This window comes from Mytilus edulis, chromosome 3 (genome assembly GCF_963676685.1).
Source record: "Mytilus edulis chromosome 3, xbMytEdul2.2, whole genome shotgun sequence".
NCBI classification, from domain to species: Eukaryota; Metazoa; Mollusca; class Bivalvia; order Mytilida; family Mytilidae; genus Mytilus; species Mytilus edulis.
The window spans coordinates 10,416,494-10,435,619 of NC_092346.1; the positions used below are offsets into that span (position 1 = coordinate 10,416,494).

The following is a 19,126-nucleotide window of genomic DNA, read 5'->3' on the forward strand; positions in this document are numbered from 1 at the left end:
CCCACTCAAAATATCTCAGATTTTTTTTTAGAAATATTCAATATGAAAGCTAAATCTACTTTTGAAAACTATTGTATTAGATTTTGTGCTTTTGTTAAAGTCAACATACAAGCCTATATAAAGTGCTGAAAATTTGAATTACCTTTTCCCACAAAATCAACAAAAATTAACCCACAGTATGTCAAGCTTTTAATTAAACTGATTTTTAACAATTTGTAAATAGATTTAATAAAAATGAGTACCGGTAAAACATTTAAATATGTCTTTTCCTTCAAACAAACAAGACTGGCAAACAACCAATAATATGCACTCTTGCACTATCTTACAAAATTAAGTTTCACTAGTTCCATGTTTTCAATATTTGTAGGGTTTATTCAAAGCTAGAAATTTACTTTCTGAAGATTTTGGAAATGTACATGTTCATTTTGGTGAGCCTCTGTCAATTAGGAAATATACAGATGGAAAAGTGGATAGGAGTGTGCATAGTTTAGCACCCAGGTAAAATTATTCACAAGAGTGTTTATAGTGTAAATAAATTTTGTAGAACAAAAAATGTTTAAATTGAGATATGTATTAAATTTTCTGTGAACTTTTGAATTAATGAGTGAATGCATGAACTAAAAAACAATGTGAGAAGTGTAATAATAAAGTGGCCAATAACTTGGTCCTGATTGAACACTTATATTTCCATTGTTTCAAACTGCTTGATTTTGACCTACAGGCAAAGTGGAATTAACTAAATATTGTGGTACTAACTATTTCACACAGTTTGTGTTGTTAAAATTTTAAAGGAACAAATAGTGATTAGGTGTATTCATCTTAAATTTTCACCAAATGTCTATTGCCTTTATTTTTTCAGGTATATTGCTAGCCTTTCAGATGACGAAAATAAATTAATACAAAATTTAGGATATAAAGTACTGTTACTCCATCAGGAACATATGGTTATCTCCCCTTGGTCATTAATGGCTACCGTCCTTGTACAGAATAAAGATGGTATTAAAATCAAACAGCTTGAGAAGGAAGTGGAATGGATAAAAAGACAGGCCACTAACCTGGGAGCTTATATTGACTGGCCAGGTGAGTGTCTTAACTCCTCATTTAGTCATACACAAAAAAAAATCAGAAAAAATAGCAGGCTTATAATTTTTCACATCAAATGTGCATCAACTCTACAAAAGACTCACTAGCGATGATGGATATGTAATATTTAAACGGCAAAATCAAGTAGGAAGTTGAAAAGCATTTTTGAACCACAATTCTAAAGGTTTTGCTGAATGCAGCTAAAGAAATGTATTTCTGGGAAAGACAATCTTTAGTAACTTCGAACAGTTAATCTTTAGTCCTTTGAACTGTTTAAAGTTTTGAAAACAGTTCAGTAAGTTGTCTATATCTGAATCTGTGTGAGCAATAAAAGTATCTAAATAGTGAGGTATTTAAAAATACTACAACAACATAATTATATTAAAAAAGGTGAAATGGTGTGATTGAAAATAAACAACAAAGTAATGAAACGTTACAGGTCACTGTATGACCTTCAATGATACTTTATTAGAATGGTTACAAGGTCATAAATCATGGCATCATTGGGGATTCAAATTACAGTTAAATGTTGAAATATTCATGCTGATGTAGTTATTGCTTGTTTCACATTTGTCAGAAATATATAAGTATGTCCTGCCACCAGAGCAATATATGTTGTAAAAAATTGATCTTTGATGAAAAAGTTGCCTTTGAAAACAATTCAAGAAAACATAAATGAGGAAAACACATTGTCTAAAATCTTACTAAGCATTTACATTTTATTTGAAAACTAATTTGTAAGTATTATAAAACAAAAAAATCTACTTCAGGTCAGAATACTGGTGAGCTGCTTATTGCCAATAATTGAAGATTACCCCCTTCTTTTATGCTGTTAGGGCTGTTCCAAAAATAATTGTAAGGGGGGAAGGGGGAGGAAGGCACTTTTTATTTGACCCCACCATGCATACATTTTAAATTGTATATTTCAATTAAAGATTCAAGCAATCTTTATTAAATTACTACCACCCATCAAAGTTTAATAAAGTGCCTTCTTCCCCCTTCCCACCCCCATACAATTAATACACCTTATCGCTATTTGTCCGCCATTACTGGATATCACACAGGTTCCCGTGAAATTTTTGACGTCATAAAACAAAATATCTGATGCCATAATGGAAAAGTGATTGTTGTATGCACCAAAAGTTCAAGCTGGGTCAGCTGGGATTAGTGATAAGGTGTATTCTTGAAAGCCCTTAATCAAATTTAAGTCCTGAATATCCTACCAAAAAGTCCACTACACCATTCATGCTTAAAATGTATAACACACAACACAGCATACATACATTTATAAATAATGTACACAGAGGAACTTTTACATGTTATGCTTTTGCATCTCCTCTCCATATATCTGTTGTATGTTTATACCTTTCAAAGGTTATCTCTCTTGAACCATTTAGACTCTTTAGATCTTCTAGTTTCAAATTATTGTACAATTGACACTCAATACTGTCCTTACAATATATAATAGGTCGAAAATAGTAAATTGGATGATTCAGAAGTATAGTACTATTTTATAGATTTATCTGTTGTTGATTGTGAACAATAACACATATACAAGACTAGTTCTAAACTATGCATCAACAGTCTGATTGAAACCAGACTACAAATACAAGTGGATAGTGGGGGCTGGTTTTAATAAGACTGATGCGTCAATTGACTCAATACATCTACCACATCAGTGTTTACTTAGAAATTTTGTTTTGCAATATCAAAATGATAGGAAAATCATCTGACTTGTTATTTTCTCTGCAATTGGACAGAAAGGAATACGATGGGTGTATACACAGATCTTACTAATAAGTTATGTCAGGTATTGAGTCAGGAATAGGGACAATGTATAAACATGGATACTACTGTATCTTTACAGTAGAATTCATTGAGTGTGTAGGTAAAGGTAGAATCTTTGGTTCGCTTGCTTGCTAGCTGAACTGTGAAGTCATTATTAGGTTAGGTAAACTACCCTCCTTTAAGAGTAGACTAGTCGACAGATACCCAACCTATCTGTTTGTTGGACTAGACTACTGTGAAACGAGGTTAGTATTCCTAACCTAATAATGACTTCACGGTTCATTTAACTAGCAAGCTAACCAAAGATTCTACTTTTACCTACACACCCAATGCATTCTGCTGTAATTCCAGTTATTGAGTCAGGAATAGGGGCTGTGTATAAACATGGATCTCTTGTATCATAGATCTTACTTTTAAGTTATTCCAGGTATTGAGTCAGGAATTATGACGGTGTAAAAACATGGATCTTACTGTATCTTTAATTCCAGGTAATGAGTCAGCTGATGCAGTCCTTAGAAGTACCTTAACTTTACATAAAAACATTGCCGAAGTAGATAGCGAAGACGTAGTCCATCTCCTAGAGATTCAGCATCCAACCAGAGGCAGCCAAGATGAACTGATGCAAGCTGCCGCTCAACATTTAATAATAACACTTTATAAAAATCAATTAATGCATATATTTGTACGCGTTTCCATGGTTACTTTATCTATTAATTCATGTACAGAAGAAACAATGTCTATGAGTAAGTATGGGTCTCTTTTTAAATATAGAAATAATTTTTTGGTTCTTTTAAAAAAGATTGTTGGCAGTATAAGCTTGATTTCCATCCAAATAAGAAAAGAGATTTAAAATACTAATTTAAGTACAAAATATGGTAATTCTATGTGTCTTTATGTTCCATTTGTGATTTACAGTAAAGTCAAGTCAAATGAACAAAATTGAAATTTTGGTTTATTTATCCAATGTCTAAATATAATGTAGAATTCTTATTTAGCTTGATTTTTTATGCATTTGTTATGCTGCTATATATATTTGAAACTTGTATTGAAATATTTGTATTTGATAATAATCCTCCTTCAAAAAAAGCTGTTTGAGCAGATTACTTTAAAATAGCATCTTTCCATCATTTATTTACATTTCAGATGAACTTTACAGTAAATATGAGTTTTTAGAACATCTTCTTAACAGAGATTTTATCTTTATGCCAGACTCTACAAAACAAGTAAGTTAATTGAAAATGCACAATATCTGTGTGTTGTAGAAATTAAGAAAGTGTATATCTCAATTTTTACAACACATAGTTATTCTGTCTGTGTGGTAACTTGAATAATTTATATAGGATTGCAACAATGCTTAATTGTATATAAAAAAGAAGATGTTGTATGATTACCAATGAAACAATTCTCCACAAAAGAGGAAATGACACAGAAATTAACAGCTATAGGTCACTGTACAACCTTTCTTCAACAATGAGCAAAGCCCATACCACATAGTCAGCTATAATAGGCCACGAAATCACAAATGTAAAACATTTCAAACCAGAAAACTAAAGGCCTGATAAATGTATAAAAAATGAAAGAAAAACAAATATGTAAATCAGCAACTAACAAAAATCACTGAATTACAGGCACAAAAGTACAGAATGTGGCAGCGTTAAAAATGTTATTGGGATGCCAAACCTTTCTCTGGCTCACATATATACAGAGAGAGAAAGATTTTGAGATATTTATTGGTATCTATGTGGTGCTGTTTATGGTAACTATGAAACACAATCCAAATTGTTCTACCCAAATAAGGGTACTAAACATAAAACCTTTTTATGATTATTTTGTAGGATTTTGAGAATGCCATGTTGACATTAACACATAACTGTGGAGTGGTGGTAGAAGATGGTTTATTACAAGTTAAAAAATCTACAAATAAATATACAACATTCTTTAGTCAGATGTTTGAACCTTTCTTACTTGGATATTGGGTAAGTTTTTATTCAGATGAATATTGAATGTTAGTTGCTGTATTTGAATTTTATGCCCCGCTTAGGGGCATAATGTTTTTCGGTATGTGTGTCCATTCGTCCATTAGTCGGTCTGTTTATCTGTCTGTCCCTCTTCAGTTTAAAGTTTTTGGTTAAAGTTTTTGGACAAGGTAGTTTTTGATGAAGTTGAAGTCCAATCAACTTGAAACTTAATAAACATGTTAACTATAGTATGATCTCTCTAATTTTAATGCCAAATTAGAGGTTTGACCTCAATTACAGGGTCAACTGAACATAGAAAATGATAGTGTGAGTGGGGCAACCATGTACTATGGACACATTCTTGATATGCCCCACCTAGGGGCATTATATTTTTCCATCTGTTTGTCCATTTGTCCCGCTTCAGATTAAAGTATTTGGACAAGGTCGTTTTTAATGAAATTGAAGTCCAATCAACTTGAAAATTAGAACACATGATATGATCTTCACAGTCCATTGAAAATATGTAGAAAATGATAGTGTGAGTGGGGCATCCATGTACTATGGACACATTCTTGTTAGATCTATGTTATCACTCTGGATTTTAAGATAGTACAGAATTCTGAATTAAAGACATATCATGGAGCCAATCATGTGTATTATGTCATGTGACTGACTTTCAGGGAGTACAAACACCATTTTAATTATCTGCAACCAAGTTTAGACATGTAATTTGCCCTTAAATGTAAATAAAAAGTTATGTTAAATGTAGACTTGCATATATAGTTCCTTTGTTTATCAAAATTCATAGCATATTACTATTTATGAATTATTGTGAAAAGGTTATATATCAAATTTAAGCAGTTTATGGAAGTATTTTATCAGTTTCTAAGATGCTTTTATTAGTGAATTACGAAATTGGTAAAAGCTGTGTATTGATATCAAAGTGGATACCGACATTTTTTTCAAATACTCATTTTTAAGGCATATTGGGGTCAAGAATTGTGTATTAGGTTGTGTAATAAAGTATCAATCAATCATTGTTTGATACAATAACTTTTGTATTACGTAATTGACCTCAACAAGTATTGGTCCTTGTTATTAGATGTCATGTATGGATTTTGACAAGTAATTAAATTGAAGTATCTAAAATTTCTCAAGTCTCTTTTTCCTTGTGCAATTTTAAAGATTCTTTACTTTGAAATTTCTTAAAATATCCTTTTGAACAAATTGGTTTCAACATTTTAATTTGTTGAAAATTAAATAATGTATTGAAACACCTAACACACATATACCGGTATTAGAATATAAGAAATACTGGAAACCAGTTTAAGAAAAATACAAACCTCGTGGATAGAACAAAATCAGCAAAATAAATTCTGCCTATTTGTAAGTGTACATGCAAAGGTATTAATAAAAGTTTTGAATCCGCCAAAATATTTCATATACCTTATTCATTGAAAACCGTGAAATTTTACACCCTCGAATATAACCCGCTATATGGTATTCAGGACAAATTCAAGTTTATGAATATAAAACCTGCTATGTAAGAGACCAACTCACTGAGCTGGATTTTTAACATGCTGTTTCACAAAGTAACAGTATTCAGGAGGACATGTCACCCTACCAAGACACATTTTCCTGACTATTAGTTGAGCAGTCTTTGCTATCTTATGAAGCTTTCTTAGCCAAGGGGCAGCAAATACCGGTTTTAAAATCTTTGGTTTTACCCAGCCAGGGTTCAAATCCATGACCTCTTTCAAAGGATTAGAACATGTTTCTATGAAACCATCAAAGAAGTATATCAGAATAAGATAGAGGGATTTTTTATGCCCCCGCTATGACAGAGGGGGCATAAAGTTTTACGCTTGTCCGTCTGTACGTCCCAACATTTTTGTTTCCGTTCTCTAACTAAAGTTAGTGTCAACCTAATGTTATGAAACTTATACATAATGCTTATTACCACAAAACACAGTGAAAATGAAAAAATTGATGAATTTTTCATTTCTGTTCTCTTTCAAATCTTATGAAACTTATAAATTTGGGTAGCATGGCTTTCACTGTTCTTCAGTTATGTCCCTTTATAACTTCATATAATATGCAAATGGGGGCTTCATCTGTGTCCCATGGACACATTCTACATTTATTTTTAAAATTAAACAAGCATAGTCTGATAGAATCAGTTTTGAAATGATAGATTGATCCCCAAAACCCTATCAAATATTTTACACATTAGAATATATGACAGTATTTAAACAAATAGGTGTGGGTGATATGGAGAAATACTATGTATCAGAAAAAATAATGCAATCTTTATTGACTGATAATGAGTTTGAAGTAATTTGCATTTCTAAAAGAAAAACATAATACTGCATGTGGATTCAATTATTTACCAGATTTCGAAGATTTCATGATTTTGCCTATATCTGCATACAACCTGTATAGAAAATTTGCAGTTCGTAGAATGTTTTGCACCTGTACCCACGAAATTCAAGAAAATTGGTATCCTACAAATAATAATGAATCCAGTGTGTAAATTGATTATCTAAAGGATTCTTGTTGTTGCAATTTGCCATCAAAATATTTCAAATGGTTTGCTCTTTTTACAGTCATTTGAAATATTGAATTGCTATAAGAAGTTGTTGTATGAGTGCCAATGAAACAAGTCCAATTCACAATTGGTAAAAAGTAAACCATTATAGGTCAAAATACAGCCTTCAACATAGAGCCTTGGCTCACACTGAACAGCAAGCTATAAAGGACCCCAAAATGATTAGTGTAAAACCATTCAAACTGGAAAACCAACGGCCTAATCTATAAAAATAACCAGAAACAAGAAACATTTATGAACCACATCAACAAACTACTGAGCAACTGATTCCTGACTTAGTACGGGTGCAAACAAATGCAGTAGGTTAAAACATTTTTTACAGTAGTGTAACATTAATAATTAGTCAGTTTAGAAAGACAAACTATAAAATATCAATTTAAATGGCTTAACTCAAACAAAAACACATATTAACTAAAACAAGTAAACACACTGTACCACAAATTTGATTTATGACACAATATGAATACAATATTAATATAAAAAAGAGGGGGAGATGTAAAATGACAACTATAACCTTGGACCAAGCAGTGTTAAATAAAATAAAGTACACAGGTAAATTGACATGTATTTCAAAACATTTCAAAACTGAAATGTGAATTATAAGAATCAGTAGTTCAGAATCCTGAAAAATGAACAGTATATAAATTGGTTTTATTTGGTTTACATGTATTGCAACCAATGTACAGTGTTCCTGTATTGTCAATATCTACAGAGTATGGTAACACAATACCTAACTGATCCTTAGTGTTCATGTAATGAATACACTCTCCCGAAGTGTTTAGGATATGAATCATGTCGCTATCCATATCTGTTATGATAATATTGTTTAATTGTGTACTAATTAAGTCTCGTGGATTGAATGTTTTGTCTTTGATGACATCTGGAATTCCACTATATATCCATCTTACAATGTTGGTTTTATCTAAAGCCAGTATCCTACCATTCCACTCTGTATTGAAAGTATCCAAAACATAAATGTTATCGTCAGTGTCTGTTGTTATTCTTTGTGGAGCAAAAAAGATAGGTTTCCCATTATTGTCTAAATCATACACCTTCTCTATTCTTCCATCTATATCCATCAAAACAACTTGTCGTGGACCTTTAACAGGGAAGACAGGTCCTTCTTTTCTGGCGCTGATTACAATCTTTTCATCCCGGATCATATGTACTCCACCAATTATTAAGGGTTTCACACTATACTTTAAATTGGTTATTTTTCCAGTGGTATGAGAAAGTATTTTAAGATTTGGTTCTGCGTTAGATATCAGTAAGTCTCCTGGTTGTAATAATGTCATACCAGCACAATGTACCTGTATCTCCTGTACACTATTTAACATTCCATTTGATAGTTGTATTTTCTGTAGGATTTTGTCTTCATTATAACCTATCCACAATGTTCCAGTGTTACTGCAAACCAAACGTTCAACAAGTTTTAGTCCAGTTTGATACTGTTCTATAACTTGAGCGCCATATTGATCCTGTGCATAATCATCATCAGGCTCAGTTAGTTCTCCGTGTAGTGCTTTTTGGATCTTCAATTTTCCTGGTATATACTTGGGCAGTCTTTTTACATAAGTACTTACTGGTTTTGTGCTTTGTTTTCTTGCTGTTTTTTCCTCTTTTAATGCACTGAAAACATCACAAGCTTTGACAGAGGCTTCGGCTTTTGTTAAACTTTCTTTTCGGAATTCTAGATCTCTTTTTGTTATGTGTAATTTATTTTCTTCATCATTTACTGATTTATTCAGATGTTCCTTTCTCTGATCAAATTCGTCTAAAAGTTTTTGTGTATGCTTTTCAACTTCTTCCTTCAAGACTTTTTCTCGACTCAGAATCTTTTGTTTCCCTATCTCATATTTAACACCTTCAAAAGCTTTGATGGAATGCAGTTTAGTTATTTCTTTTACATAGTCTGTAAATTTCACTTCGAGATCAAAATTAAAAGTTTTTATTGTCTTGAGAGTTAGTTTATATCCTTCGGCTATTTCAATCATGTTGTGTTTATTGTGAGTTTTAGCAATACACAAAGGGCAGACAACTTCATTACAGGTCTGACAGAATAAACAACAGTTTTGTCCACAGTGGATTTCACATGGAATGTTACTGAAATCAGGATTATCCTTCATTTGTTGCTGATATACAGCAATGTCTTTAATATCGATAATAGTATGTTGATCAGTAGATTTAACCTTTTTATGAAGTTTCTGACATTTTGTACACAAGAGAAAGTTGCACTGTAAACATTTCCATTTAATCTCACTCGATTCTTCACATAACTGACAACATATAGGAATTTGTGCCTTGTAGAAAGATTTAAATAATGCCATTATGCTGAACACACTTTAACATGTGGTCGCCATGAACTTGTATCAAAAACAATTACTGTATAATATATAATTTTTTAAGTGTTTTAACATGATCCTATGAATTTGATCAGAGATTGAGTTCAAGGTTAAAATCTTACAGTGTATTGATTTTGGCATTTAAATTTATATTTAGAAGAGAAGGTATGAATTGGGGTTTTATTGGTCCTTTAATTGTACTCTAAATATCTGAATTATATTCCTCACACATTTGGCAGGTCAATGGAATTTGTCCCTTCTGAAGAGAATTGGATAAAGCTGTGATGATGAATTCATTGTAACAGTGTGAATGTTAGAATATAACATCATGTGATAATTGAAGTGTTAATCTATTACAAGTTAAGATAACTGATGTCTATTCAGATCTCTGTTTACATGTACAGATAAAAAACCCCAAAAATGTATATACTAATGAATATAATTTGTGTCATAATACAATTTTTATTATGCCCCATTTATGGGTATTATGTTTTCTGGTCTGTGCATCTGTTCATCTTTTTGTTTGTGAGTTCATCTGTTCTTTTGTCCATCCCCATCTGTCCCGCTTCAGGTTAAAGTTTTTGGTCATGGTAGTTTTTGATGATGTTGATGTCCAATCAACTTGAAACTTAGTACACATGTCCCTATGATATGATCTTTCTAATTTTTGATGCCAAATTAGAGATTTTCCCCCATTTTCACAGTCCACTGAACATAGAAAATGAAAGTGTGGATGGGGCATCCGTGTACTGGGGACACATTCTTGTTAGTTCGTAGTCAATGCATATTTTATCTGTACAAACCTTAGCTCTTTAGTTATCAGTGGGTGTATCAAGAATTCACTGTATAGATACCCTCAATAATAACGATAAATTTGCCAAGTCGATTTTTATGGGAATAAAAAAAAGAAGATGTTTGTAAAATTGCCATGAAGACAATTATCCATCAGATTCAAAATGACGTTGATATATGCGAATACAGGTTACCATACATACATGCTTTTAACAATGAGAAAATCCCACTGTATAGTCAGCCAACGAAGAAAATCTCTCTATATTATTTTTATACGACCGCAAATTTTGAAAAAATTTTCGTCGTATATTGCTATCACGTTGGCGTCGTCGTCGTCGTCGTCGTCGTCGTCGTCGTCGTCGTCCGGCGTCCGAATACTTTTAGTTTTCGCACTCTAACTTTAGTAAAAGTGAATGGAAATCTATGAAATTTTAACACAAGGTTTATGACCACAAAAGGAAGGTTGGTATTGATTTTGGGAGTTTTGGTCCCAACATTTTAGGAATTAGGGGCCAAAAAGGGCCCAAATAAGCATTTTCTTGGTTTTCGCACTATAAATTTAGTTTAAGTTAATAGAAATCTATGAAATTTTGACACAAGGTTTATGACCACAAAAGAACGGTTGGGATTGATTTTGGGAGTTTTGGTCTCAACAGTTTAGGAATTAGGGGCCAAAAAAGGGCCCAAATATGCATTATTCTTGGTTTTCGCACAATAACATTAGTTTAAGTAAATAGAAATCAATGAAATTTAAACACAATGTTAATGACTACAAAAGGAAGGTTGGTATTGATTTTGGGAGTTTAGGTCCCAACAGTTTAGGAATTAGGGGCCAAAAAGGGACCCAAATAAGCATTTTTCTTGGTTTTCGCACCATAACGTTAGTATAAGTAAATAGAAATCTATGAAATTTAAACACAAGGTTTATGACCATAAAAGAAAGGTTGGGTTTGATTTTGGGAGTTTTGGTCCCAACATAATAAGGGGCCCAAAGGGTCCAAAATTAAACTTTTGTTTGATTTCATCAAAATTGAATAATTGGGGTTCTTTGATATGCTGAATCTAACTGTCATGACTGTGTATGTAGATTCTTAACTTTTGGTCCCGTTTTCAAATTGGTCTACATTAAGGTCCAAAGGGTCCAAAATTAAACTTAGTTTGATTTTGACAAAAAATGAATCAGTTAGGTTCTTTGATATGCTGAATCTAAAAATGTACTTAGATTCTTGATTATTGGCCCAGTTTCAAGTTGGTCCAAATCGGGGTCCAAAATTAAACTTTGTTTGATTTCATCAAAAATTGAATAAATGGGGTTCTTTGATATACCAAATCTAACTGTGTATGTAGATTCTTCATTTTTGGTCCTGTTTTCAAATTGGTCTACACTAAAGTCCAAAGGGTCCAAAATTAAACTTAGTCTGATTTTAACAAAAATTGAAATCTTGAAGTTCTTTGATATGCTGAATCCAAAAATGTACTTAGATTTTTTATTATGGGCCCAGTTTTCAAGTTGGTCCAAATCAGGATCTAAAATTATTATATTAAGTATTGTGCAATAGCAAGTCTTTTCAATTGCACAGTATTGCGCAATGGCAAGAAATATCTAATTGCACAATATTGTGAAATATCAAAATTTTTTTTAATTAGAGTTATCTTTCTTTGTCCAGAATAGTAAGCAAGAAATATCTAATTGCAAAATATTGTGCAATAGCAAGATTTTTTTTTAATTGGAGTTATCTTTCTTTGTCCAGAATCAACTTAAATCTTTGTTATATACAATATACAATGTATATTCACTTTTTACTACCAACTGATAAATTAAAATAATCTTTACCATTCAGTGATAACAAGCAGTTTTTTTACATCTTAATATTTTATGATGTATTTAAATGAGTAGTTATTGTTGCAAACTCCATTAGAAATTTTAATTGAGATTAGTTTTGGAATAAGGGAAAGGGGGATGTGATTAAAAAAATTGGGTTCAATTTTTCTCATTTGAAATTTCATAAATAAAAAAGAAAATTTCTTCAAACATTTTTTTGAGAGGATTAATATTCAACAGCATAGTGAATTGCTCTAAGAGAAACAAAAATTTTAAGTTCATTAGAACACATTCATTCTGTGTCAGAAACCTATGCTGTGTCAACTATTTAATCACAATCCAAATTTAGAGCTGAATCCAGCTTGAATGTTGTGTCCATACTTGCCCTAACCGTTCAGGGTTCAACCTCTGCGGTCGTATAAAGCTACGCCCTGCGAAGCATCTGGTTTGTATTGTTTTGGGGTTTGCTATTGCAAAACATGGACATTTTCAGTTCATCAAATATGGTAGACTTATTGTATTTCTTCTACCCATATTTAGCTTTTATTCTGCTATTAACAAAGTTCGGAGAGGAATAAAGTTTTTGACTGGTCCATCTGTCAGTCAGTCTGTCAGTCCTGTTCTTGGCGTTGCAACTCCTCTGAAACCACTACAAGTGTTTCCCATCTGAACATAGAATTTTAATCTTAATATTCTGCAACAGTTTGTCATCACAACTTCTCTGAGTTTACACAACAGAATTGCATTAGACTTTAGGACATACTATGTTGATGTGTATATCTCCTAGAATTTGTCAGTATGAGTCTTTAAACTTACATGTAGGTGATATTTTGTTTACCAAGTGACAATGAGGTGGCGTGAGGAATGTGAGGGTGCTGGTTTGTCCATTAGCAATTTCTGTTTCCCTGTACACAGTTTTCTATTGTTTCCACTGAAGTTTTGGTTTATTTGTATGTTTCCAGGTTTGGTGTGGTATCTATTTTGTGTATCTATTTTGCTGAACTAGTTTACATGTCTGTTTAGAGGCCAGATGAAGACAACCTCCGGGTGAGAGATCTTTTCTGAATAACCTTTGGTGGCCTTGGGCTGTTTTCGACTCTTTAATCAGTTGTTGTCTCGTTTAACATTTTCCCAGTTTTCATTCTCTGTTCTACCATCAGAAGGGGTCAATAAATCATCACAATTCAAAAAGGAATGGTAGCAATAGGAAATAATGAATCTTCTTATTTAATTATAGTTTGAAATAATACTTAAACTTGGAATACAAAAGATATTTTTCTTGGAAAACACACTCCTGTAATCTGAAATTATTATTTTATTCAGTAAAGTTTTTAAAGAAGAATACATGACTGTTTAACAATAATAATATTGATAAAATGATAATCATGATAATAGTGAAATTCAGAATTAAAAGTTACAAAGCTTAAGTAAAATTCTTTGTAGTTTTGATTGTTTGAATCTATTTCATAAGTCATTTCACAATTTACATTTCTTAAAAAAAAGTCATGCAAATAATTATTATTATTTGCCTGAGAAAACAGTTATTATGAAGTGCATTTCTTTTAGTCAATAAAATCAAATTAAAAAAATCTCTGCTTTATCTCAAAAAGATTTTTACATTTTACAGTGTAGTGTACTACTATTGGGACAAATAATATCAAAATTATAGAAACTTCTACTAGCTCTAAATCAAAACATTGACAATTCTGTGTTAAGGGGGTCTAAAATTCAGTTTGACAGCTTCAGACGTAATAAAATTTGACCTTTTTTAACTTGACCAAATCACTACTTTAATAACATAAAGATTCAGCTCCCAAATTTTGTTTACTTGTAATTTCATTCCCCTACTTAACATTTCATGCATTAAATATCAAGAAATACATTGGGAAAGTGTATCAAATAAAAAATGCAAGTTATACACTGTTCACACTAGGGACTATATTTGTAAACAATGAAAACCAAAGAACAATAACTGTGTCCTTGGATCTATTCATGGTACGTTCTTGTAGAAATTAGCCAAACAGAAAATCTTAAACTAATAATCAAAGTTATTTTATTTCAGTTTGAAATTGATTGATGAATGATTAAAATGAGCACTTTTAAAATCCTGATACCTGAGCAGTATATATATTGGCTTCATCAGGTTGGCTATGATGTGTAAAACATCCTATGTACAGTGTGCCTCTATTGTCAATGTCTAAAGAGTATGGACAATGGATACTTAATTGATCCTTAGTGTTAATGTAATGAATACACTCTCCCGAAGTGTTCAGGATATGAATCATATGAGAATCTTTGTCTGTAATTATGACATTGTTTAAATTTGTAGCCACTAGATCTCTAGGTCTAAATGCATTATTGAAATCTGGATGACCACTATATATCCATCTCACTCCATTAGTTTTATCTAATGACACTATCCTACCACTCCAGTCTTTATTGAGACAATCTAGGACATAAATGTTATTGTCACTGTCTGACGTTATTCTTTGTGGAGCAGTAAAGAGAGGTTTTCCCTCATTGTTCAGATCATACACATTCTCTATTGTTCCATCTTGATCCATCACGATCACTTTTCTCGGTTTATTGACAGGGAAGAGGGGTCCTTTCTCTCCAACTCTGATTACGATCTTATCTTGCTTAGTGATGTGGATGGGACCAGTTATTAAGGGCGCTACACTATTCTTTGATTCTATCATTTTTCCAGTGGTATGGCAAAGCATTTTCAGATAAGGTCCTGCAATAGAGAAAAATAAGTCTCCTTGTAATGCTAATGCCATGCCAGATGTTGCAAACTGTAACTGCTGAACAATATGTACCCATTTATTTAAAAATTGTATTTTCTGTATTTTTTTAGTGTTATTGTCTCTTATCCACAATGTTTCATCGTCACAGCAAACAATCTGTGCAATGCTTTTCAGTTCAGTTTTATACTGTTTTATTGCTTTCAGTTCATAATGGTCAAGTGCATACTCATAATCATTATTAGACTCCTGAAGTTCTCCATGAAATGCCTGTTGAATTTGCAGTTTTCCTGGAACATATTTTGGCAGTCTTTTAAAACGAGCATTGACTTGTTTTATATGTTGTTTTCTGGCTGTTTTCTCCTCTTTGTATGTTTTGAAAACATCACAAGATTTGACAGAAGCTAGGGCATTGGTTAAACTCTCTGTTCGAAATTCTAAATCTTTGTTTATCTTCTGTGTTGTATTATCAACATCATTTACTGATTGCTTAAGAAGATCCCATCTTTGATCAAGTTCTTTTAGAAGTTTTTTTGTGTGCATTTCAACTTCATCTTGTAAAACTTTTGCTCGACTCAGAATTATTTGTTTCTCTACTTCATATTTGAATTCCTCTGAAGATTTGAATGAAGACAGGGTTGATCTTCCATTTTCATAATTTGATAATTTCATAACAAGCTCCGAACTAAAGGTTTTAATTTTCTTGATAGTTAAATTATATCCTTCAACTAATTCAATCATGTGGTGTTTTCTATGAGTGTTAGCAATACACAAAGGACAGACAACTTCATCACATGTCTGACAAAATAAGCCACAGTTTTGTCCGCTATGAATTTCACATGGAATGTCAGTGAAATCTTTAGCTTGCTGCCTAGCAATGTCTTTTATATTTATAATTGTATGTTGGTCTGTAGATTTCACTTTCTTATGAATTTTCTGACATTTTGTACATAAGAGAAAGTCACATTCTATACATTTCCATTTGATCTGATTTGATTCTTCACAAAGCTGACAAGATACTGGAATTTGTCCTCTAAAAGATGGCTTTGAATATGCCATTATGCTGAATTTAAGGCAACAGTAGGTTACCAATAATCAAACTAAATACGATGTAATTCTTTAACAATATCTAAATTGAATTTGATATTAATAAAATATATCAATGGTTTAGATATTTAACTTCCTTATGCAATCAAATTTGATCAGAGATGCATGTCTAGATTATCTTAAACATGAAGTATATTGATTTTGATATTTATAACTAAGTATAATGATGCCGGTGTAAATTTAACTATTTCATAAAGTTTCTGAAATTCTTTCATGTCAAAATTTTTTGGGGAAATTTGTTGTAAACATTTCTCTTTTATTTTGTTAGACTCCTCACATATTATGCATGCCACTGGAATTTGTCCTTTTTAAAAAGATTTGGATAATGCCATGATAATGGATTATTTGAAACAAGTAAAATCACTGAACTCTGGAAAATTCAAAAACAGGAAGTCCTTAATCAAATGGTAATCAAAAGCTAAAATACATCAAAAGAACGGGTAACAACTGTCATATTCCTGACTTGTTCCAGGCATTTTCTTATGCCTGCAATGAATGTGAAACAGTGTTAATGCTATATGCAAAAAAAATTAATATATTCAGTTCTGATTATTGAAGTGCTCAGATTTAATCAGATTTAAAGATAACTTGGGTGTCTTCAATGTGGTAGCAGCTGTGTAGGGCTAGGGCAACATAGATTTGGACTACTGAACATACTGCTAGCTCATCTACTAAATAATGGATCAAGTTAGCTCCAAAAATTCAAGATATCTATAGAATCCCAATGGTGTCTAACTTTGATTGGCCAGCTATATGTAGCCTATCTTTCATCATAGATTGATATCTAGGGGATTGCATCGTTGCTAGTTGTTATCATATTAAAAGCAAATTCATAGTGAAAAATTTATATCTTTGATTCAATTTGGCATTTGAACCTACACTTGTTATAAATAAATTAGGAAACCAGTCTCCAAATATAGTTTATATCATTAAAAAAGAATGTTTAATATATACCATTTTTAAAGAAGTTGATAGTTAACAGAAAATACAGATTTTGCTGATTTTATAGACTGTAAATTCATAAATCATTGCAATGTTTTTGTAATTGCGCAAAATGCAACAGGGTTATAATCACAAAGATTTAAACTTGCAATTTGATATTTGATATTAATTAAACAGGACTTTTCTCAATATCGCAAAAATTAAAATCGCATTTTAGTCTAAAATGATATATCTCTTTTTATCTCAGCAAATAAGTAATCACTATATTAGATAGAATATCCAAATAACAAATAAACAATATCTTCCTGTAAGAAAACAAAGGAATTATTTATTGTTCAACAAAACAATGTAAGGAAGTGCTTACTTAGGCCAAATAAAAAAAGATGTGTGTTTTCTATTACCCTACGTCCTTATTTTTTAAGCTAAAAAATAGCCTATTCTTAAGTTTTTTTTGTCATTTTTCAATAAGCAGTGTTAAAGTCAGAATGTCCTTCCCATAGACTCAATGTAAAAAAAAGAAGGAAAAATAAAATAAAAATCCCTACCTACCTACCCTATTTTTATCAAAAAAGCACTAGGAAATGCCCATATTATTTATTTTGGCCTTATAAATGACATAACAATTGAAGTTTTCATTTACAAGTTTAAAGAAAATATTAAAACAGACATCATGTGCAAAGACCATTGAGAGATATCTGGGTTTTGTACAATATCTTCATAATGCAATACTATGTAAATAAATGCTTTTATTGCTGCCTACAGATAGAAAAATAACTTACAATTTGCCACATACATGTATAGAGGAATTATTGATACTGAAAAAAATGTATTGCAATGTACATAACACACTTTACAGAATAAAAATGATTATTTGGATTTCTCAAAATGAAACCTTGTATAGGTAGGTTTCTCTTTTCAGAATTAATTAGGTCTGAAAGTTTTGTTTAGATAACATATATCTGTTCGTTCTAATGTTAGTTTATGTGGAAACCACTAGTGGTAGGTCAATAATACTTAGTATGCATATGTATTAGCAATGGCACATCTCATTTCTATGGAGATAATTGACCACACCCCATCAGTCATGGTCTATTGACTTTGAAACTTTCCCTTAGATAATATGTATCAGTTTGTGATTATGTCAGTTTATGGGGAAACATTTGTGTTAGGTCTATGTTTAGTATGCATATGTATGAGCTTTGATACATCTCATTTCCATGAAAATTTAATAGCATTGGCACATCTCATTTCCATGGAGATTTTTTGGGCTCTGTATCTTCAGTCATGCCATGACTCATGGTTCATTGAATTTGAATATTTTGCATCACTTACATGATAAAGTATTGCTATTTAAATTTCAACATTTGTATTTTACTATAAAAAAAAAGGTGTGACATATCTCTGTGTCAACAGTCTATTGATTTTTTATGTCCCATTTATGGGCATAATGTTTTCTGGTCTGTGCGTCCGTCTGTCCGTTCTTCTGTTCGTCCATCCATCTGTCCTTCAGGTTAAAGTTTTTGGTCAAGGTAGTTTTTGATGAAGTTGTAGTCCAATCAACTCGAAACTTAGTACACATGTTCTCTATGATATGATTTTTCTTATTTTAAAGCCAAATTGGAGATTTTACCCCATTTTCATGGTCCACTGAACATAGAAAACAATAGTGCGGATGAGGCATCCTTGTACTGGGGACAATTCTTGTTAGAAATATCAAGATGCACCCTGCAGAACATTTTATTAATACGACTATTCATTTTGCAATATATTTTGTATTTCTACAAAAAAAGGTAAAAGAGACATTTTAATTTAATTACCATGTTTTTTGATATGGTGATTTGCTGACAAAAAAATACAAAAAGTTTTCCGTTCATTTTTTTGCATAAATAAGGCCGTTAGTTTACTCATTTGAATTGTTTTACATTGTCTTATCGGGGCCT

General features: G+C 31.7%; 3 protein-coding genes across 3 annotated transcripts in view; 1 reads left to right on the forward strand and 2 right to left on the reverse strand.

Annotated features, from left to right (window-relative positions):
- LOC139515791 (dihydroxyacetone phosphate acyltransferase-like) overlaps window positions 1-19,126 on the forward strand; it is a 54,318-nt gene that overhangs the window by 22,702 nt on the left and 12,490 nt on the right. Inside the window, exons 7-11 of the mRNA XM_071305486.1 lie at window positions 368-498; window positions 860-1,080; window positions 3,360-3,614; window positions 4,015-4,094; window positions 4,707-4,847. Of these exons, the coding sequence (XP_071161587.1) occupies window positions 368-498; window positions 860-1,080; window positions 3,360-3,614; window positions 4,015-4,094; window positions 4,707-4,847 (828 nt within the window). The remainder of the gene's footprint in view (window positions 1-367; window positions 499-859; window positions 1,081-3,359; window positions 3,615-4,014; window positions 4,095-4,706; window positions 4,848-19,126) is intronic.
- LOC139515780 (uncharacterized) lies at window positions 7,375-9,885 on the reverse strand. Its single transcript, XM_071305472.1, has one exon. The coding sequence runs from the start codon at window positions 9,762-9,764 to the stop codon at window positions 8,052-8,054; it is 1,713 nt and encodes a 570-aa protein (XP_071161573.1). The 5' UTR covers window positions 9,765-9,885; the 3' UTR covers window positions 7,375-8,051.
- LOC139515781 (E3 ubiquitin-protein ligase Midline-1-like) lies at window positions 14,424-17,828 on the reverse strand. The gene has a single exon (XM_071305473.1). It carries the CDS (start codon window positions 16,194-16,196, stop codon window positions 14,493-14,495), a length of 1,704 nt encoding a protein of 567 aa, XP_071161574.1. The 5' UTR covers window positions 16,197-17,828; the 3' UTR covers window positions 14,424-14,492.

Coding starts and splice junctions, on each gene's coding strand:
- LOC139515780 (XM_071305472.1), bottom strand. CDS start 9,764: ATGGCATTATTTAAATCTTTCTACAAGGCACAAATTCCTATATGTTGT.
- LOC139515781 (XM_071305473.1), bottom strand. CDS start 16,196: ATGGCATATTCAAAGCCATCTTTTAGAGGACAAATTCCAGTATCTTGT.